Below are 5,463 nucleotides of genomic sequence, written 5' to 3' on the forward strand. Positions count from 1 at the left end.
GGAGTCCCTCGCCTGGCTGGAAAGTTGGGAGAGGTGAGGGCGGGGATGGTTGTAGGCGGCGCACACGGTGATCCCCCAACAAGCCTAACCTCATCCCTCCGTCTGGACTGTCTCTGTTGTCCTGCTTCTTCCAAACCCGGGCCCCGGCCCCCATCACCGCCCCAGGCTCCCCTCCCTCCACTCTGCCGTCTGGGTCGCTGGCCCCCACGTGCGCCCTGGCGCCCCCGAGTGTGGAACCCCTGCCCTCACAACGCCTCGATTACGCCCTTATGGACCGCCCCACCCACCATCCGGAAGGCATTCAGGAGGGGGACTCACGGGTGCAGGACGCCGAGGGCGGGTCGCTGGGCGAGCGCGCGTAGCTGTCCTGGCACACGCAGAACGTGGACGCGTTTTCCAGGGCCCGGCTGTGCTCCGGGCACGGCGAGCAAAGGGGCCGCCGCGGGGACACCTTGTAAAACCCTGGGGGACAGGCTGCGGGGAGGAACTGCGTGAGGAGGGGGCTCCGCCACAGCTTCTGGCTCCCCCCCCCCACGCTTTCCTGACTGCCCCCACTGTGGTGGGCCTTATCTCCTCGAATTGTGATGGGGAAGTGGGGGGCGGGGGTCTCAGCTACTCCAGCACCGCCCCGGGGGTGGCAGCTCGTGACTGACCAACGCAGTATTACTTAACCCTTAGTAAGCGCTTAACGTGCAGACACTGCAATGTTTCTCTTTCAGTAATTCATTAAATGCTCATAACGACCTGTGAGGTATGTGCTTTATCCTCATTTTTTAAATGGGGGAGCTAAGGCTCAGAGAGGCTAAGTAACTTGCCCAATGTCCCACAGCTAGTGAGTGGAGGGATTCCAGCCAAAGCCGACTGGTTTGAGAGACCACACCACACTGCCCTAACGCCCACTGGGAGAAAAGGAACCAAACTTTCCGGTTTTGATGTGAGGACAGAAGAGAGAGGCCTCGAAGGGGTGTCCCACAGTTACCCAAGGACAGATACCCACACACTCCCAGTTAGAGACAAAAACTCTGACGCACACAAACACACACACTTGTCAGAGCTTCCTCCCACCTCCACTATTTGGGGGCTAATGCATCATAAATCCTCTACTGACGCACTTGGTTCCCATTTGAAAGTGGAGCCAGCCAGGTGGAGAGAGGAGAGGGACAGTGAAAATTCCCTGGTTCTAGCCTTGGCACCTCCTCAGTTATTTTGCTTCTCTCACCTCCCCCAGAAGTCAATGGTTAAGAGCAAAGGCTTTTATATCTAAACAACCTGGGTTTGCAGCTGAGTCGCACCACTTATTTGCTGTGTGGCCTTGGGCAAGTTGGTGACCTCTCTGAGCCTTGTATAGAATACCTACCTCAAAAAGGTGCTTGGAAGATTGAGATAAAACATGCAAACTGCTTAGCCCAGTACAGACAACAATTATACAATAATGGTAGTAATCACTTTTCCTCCAACTCAGGCCTGAAGTGGAAACAGCTAAGCACCCACTTTAAAATATTCCTCACCAGCTGGGCCAGGGAGGGAAGCAATGGCTCTTGGCCCTCCTCTCAGAGCTTGGGTGGTCCTCACCTGGTTCCCTGCCCCCGCCAGGACTTCTCTATCCCTCTCCTCTGGTTTAGCTGCTTGTGGAAGACTGGCTGCTCTCCAGCCCCAAGAAGACATAGTACAGAAGAAGGGATGCAGACTATAGCACTTGGGAAGAACTTTCAGAACTTTCCCTGTCTGGGAGGAGAGGGCAGGGGGTTGAGTGTTCCCATTATCTGGAAGGCTTAGGTTTGCGGGGGAGGGGCGTCCATATTGCCTAGAGTCCTGGGCTTTGGGCAGCTTTGGGCAGGGTCTCCAAAGCCCAGGAGGCTTTGGAAGTCTGCCTTCAGAATGAAGCACAGAGCTAGCTAACATCGTGGTCTAATGGGCAACATCCACCCGGGCTGGGACTCAGGAGACCTGGGTTCTGGTGTTAGCTCTGCCACTTCCTGTGCCTCTCTGGCCTTGAGAAACCATCAGTCAAATGAGAATAATAAGCATGGCCTGCCCACCTCCATTGTGAAATAAGAGAGGGATCTGTTTGCGGGAGCAGGAGCGGGGTGGGGGGGTAGGGTCCTCACCGCAGGAGGGAAAGAATGTGGGAGGCTCCTTTTCTCCGTGTGTATGTGGGTGTCTGGGGTCCTAGAGATGGGTGGTCCCATCAGAGACAGCATTGCTTATTTCTACTTGGAGAGGCTCTGCTTAAAAGAGGTTGTATTGAGGGGCAGACTCAGGAAGTGACTCCTGACTCCCGGCCCCTGCCTCTTTCGGAGTCAGAATTTCAGGGGTTGTCTAGTTCAACTCCCACTGGCCCACCCTCCAGCAGCTTTCCTAGCAGTAGCCACAGTCTTTGCTCAGATACTTGGTAATGGGGAGCCAACCTCCCTCTGAGGCCGCCTCTGCTGAACAATGCTGGCAGTTAGAAAGTGCTTCCTTTATGTTGAGTCCAAAGCAGCCTCCCTGCCTGTAACCCACCTCATGCCACCTCATTGCAGAGGATTGATGTGCCCTGTAGAGCTTAGCATGTCTGCTTGGGTCCCTCTGCTCCAGGGCAGTCCTACAGAGATTTGAAGACATGAGTCATACACTCTGATTTTTCCCTCAAGGGAAACCCCAAGTCTTTCAATAATTCCTCTGGTGGCTGGGAGAGAAGGAACAAGAGTCATGGTCACTAAAAAGAGAAGCCTCCACATCCATCTGCCTTTAGAGAGGGCTCTATAATAGCTGCAGAAGGCACTTGCAGGGTCTTCCCTTTCTAAATACAAATCTGATCATTTCCTTCCCTTTTTTTTTTTTTTTTTTTTTTGGGTACCGGGGCCTCTCACTGTTGTGGCCTCGCCCGTTGCGGAACACAGGCTCTGGACGCACAGGCTCAGCGGCCATGGCTCACGGGCCCAGCCGCTCCGCGGCATGTGGGATCTTCCCAGACCGGGGCACGAACCCATGTCCCCTGCATTGGCAGGCGGACTCTCAACCACTGTGCCACCAGGGAAGCCCGTTTCCTTCCCTTCTTGAAACCCTCCCACAGCTCCCCAATGCCAGCCACCCCACCCATCCGTACTGAACTTTTCCTTTCACACCTCTGGATCTTGTCCTGTAATCTTACACCCCTTCTCTTCTGATGAACTACTATGTTCCTCCAAATCCTAGTTCAAAATAACACCTCCCTTGTGAAGCTTTCCCTGGCATCCTCCCCACCTCCATACTCCCCAAGGCAGAGTTGATGCCATTACAAATGGCCTTTGTCTGGTCTCAGCCAAAGTCAGAAGTGGGATTGGGCTCCTGGGTGTGTGTGTGTGTGTGTCCCTCTCATTGCCCAGAGGGTGTATCCAAACCCCCTCCTCCAACACCTGATCCAGTCATTCAACAATTTTTTAGCATCGAATATGAGCCAGGTGCTGTTCTAGGCTCTGAAGCTACAGCAGTGAATAAGGCAGACCAGGATTCTACTGTACACTGGTACAGATGCCCTTCTCCTACCTCACAGCGGGAAGAGAGGCCATCAGTTGGTAATTCCCTTCTCTACTAGCTCTTCCCGGTTACGGTACAGGGAGCGGAGCCATAAAAGCAGTCCATTTAGGGTGCGGGCAGTAGGGCACTGTCTGTAGAGTATTTAAAAACAATGAAACTGACTAAAACGTGGTCTGCTTTTTGTTAGCAGCATGTGTCAGCCATTCTGATCCACATCGGTAATAAAATACTTCTTCCCCTGAGGCCTACTGCTCCCACCACCCCCCACTTGGTACCCCACTGGCTCCTCCCTCATGTGTAAACAAGGCTCACATCTACAGTAAAAATCCTCTCTCCACCGAATGTCCTCCTCAAGACACCAGGCCCTCTCCTCCCCTTTCAAACACAGCCTCCAGAGAGTGTTTACGGTCCCCGACTCTAGCTCCTCAGCTGCCTTCGTCCTTCAACCCACTGCAGCTGGTTGCTCTCTCCATCACTCAGCTGACACTGCTCTTACCAGGGCCACCAGGCAGACACTGGCCAATCCTCGCCTTATCTGACTGCTCACCAACACTGCAGGCCATTCGTTCCTGGGTACCTCCATCGCCCTTGGCTGCCATGAAATCACACTCTCCCCCAGCCTCTGATCACTGCCTTGCAGTCTTTTTTACGGCCTCCATTTCTTCCACTTCCCCCTGTATAGTGCTGTTCTGTGAGAGTTCATCATTGGCCCTCTTGCTTCATACCCCACACATTCTCCCTGGTCTGTCCCAACCACACCTGTAGCTTCAAGTCGCATCTATCTCTCTGTTGCTGAGCTCCAGACCCACTTTCTAGCTACCTCCACTTGAACATACCATGGACACCGTCAATCTGATATGTCCATCCACGTCCTGCATTCTCTACCCCAGTCCGTTCAGTCCTCCAGATGCAGATAGGAGAGAGAAGGAGAGATCTGTTCCTGGTGCCCCACAGACCAGAGAGTCCAAAAGGACCCCCAACATGGAGGCTCTGCCCCAGGGGGTGCAGTGATTCTAGTTCAGAGAGTTGGGCGGGATCTTAGTAGTCACCCAGTGCAACCTCCCAGTCTCTCTCTCCAGCTCAAGAATCCCCCTGCTTGGGCTTCCCTGGTGGTGCAGTGGTTACGAGTCTGCCTGCCAGTGCAGAGGACACGAGTTTGAGCCCTGGTCTGGGAAGATGCCACATGCCGCAGAGCAACTAGGCCCGTGCACCACGACTGCTGGGCCTGCGCTCTGGAGCCCATGAGCCACAACTACTGAAGCCCGCGAGCCTGGAGCCCATGCTCCGCAGTGGGAGAGGCCACCGCAGTGAGAGGCCCGCGCACTGCAACGAAGAGTAGCGCCTGCTCACTGCAACTAAAGAAAGCCCGAGCGCAGCAACAAAGACCCAATGCAGCCAAAAATAAATAAATAAATTAATTGATTAATTTAAAGAAAATTAAAAAAGAATCCCCCTGCAGCCTCTGACTTGCATATTGTCGGTGACAGGGAGCTCACTCCGTATAATGCAACCAACTCCACTAGCCCCCTAGCTAATAGAGTTGGCCTACTATAACATTCTTCCTTATGCACAGGGGAGGCAGCATGGCGTAGTAGAAAGAACTGGAGAGTTGGGCAAATCTGGATTCAAATCCCAGTTCCCCACTTCCTAAGTGCAAGTGAGGTGTTAATCTCTCTGAGCCTCTGTTTCCTCATCTGCAAAATAGGAATAATGCTGACTTTATTGCTGTGAATAAATGAGAAGGCCCGTGTGAGGTGCTTATCATAGTGCCTAAAATATAGGTCCTGATGCCCCCTTATATGGAGTCAAATTCACCTCCCATTAACTTCACCCACCGATTCTGTCTGGACCCACTGGAAACACCGCAAAATGTCTGGACTCCCGGCTCCACATCCCGTGGCTTCCCCGCTCCCCACCCTGCCTCTTTCATCTAGGACACTCTCTCTCCCAACTGCCACCTGCGTG

At 53.7% G+C, this 5,463-nt stretch overlaps 1 protein-coding gene across 1 annotated transcript in view; it reads right to left on the bottom strand.

Annotated features, from left to right (window-relative positions):
- The window catches only part of LOC112395502 (ephrin type-A receptor 10-like), a 35,058-nt gene extending 30,961 nt beyond the window's left edge, over nt 1-4,097 (bottom strand). Inside the window, 2 exon segments of the mRNA XM_024738740.1 lie at nt 319-462; nt 3,995-4,097. Of these exon segments, the coding sequence (XP_024594508.1) occupies nt 319-462; nt 3,995-4,097 (247 nt within the window).
- Nucleotides 4,098-5,463: the final 1,366 nt, after the last annotated feature.

The sequence above is a fragment of the Neophocaena asiaeorientalis genome, unplaced genomic scaffold (genome assembly GCF_003031525.2).
Source record: "Neophocaena asiaeorientalis asiaeorientalis breed wild unplaced genomic scaffold, Neophocaena_asiaeorientalis_V1.1 scaffold106, whole genome shotgun sequence".
NCBI classification, from domain to species: domain Eukaryota; kingdom Metazoa; phylum Chordata; class Mammalia; order Artiodactyla; family Phocoenidae; genus Neophocaena; species Neophocaena asiaeorientalis.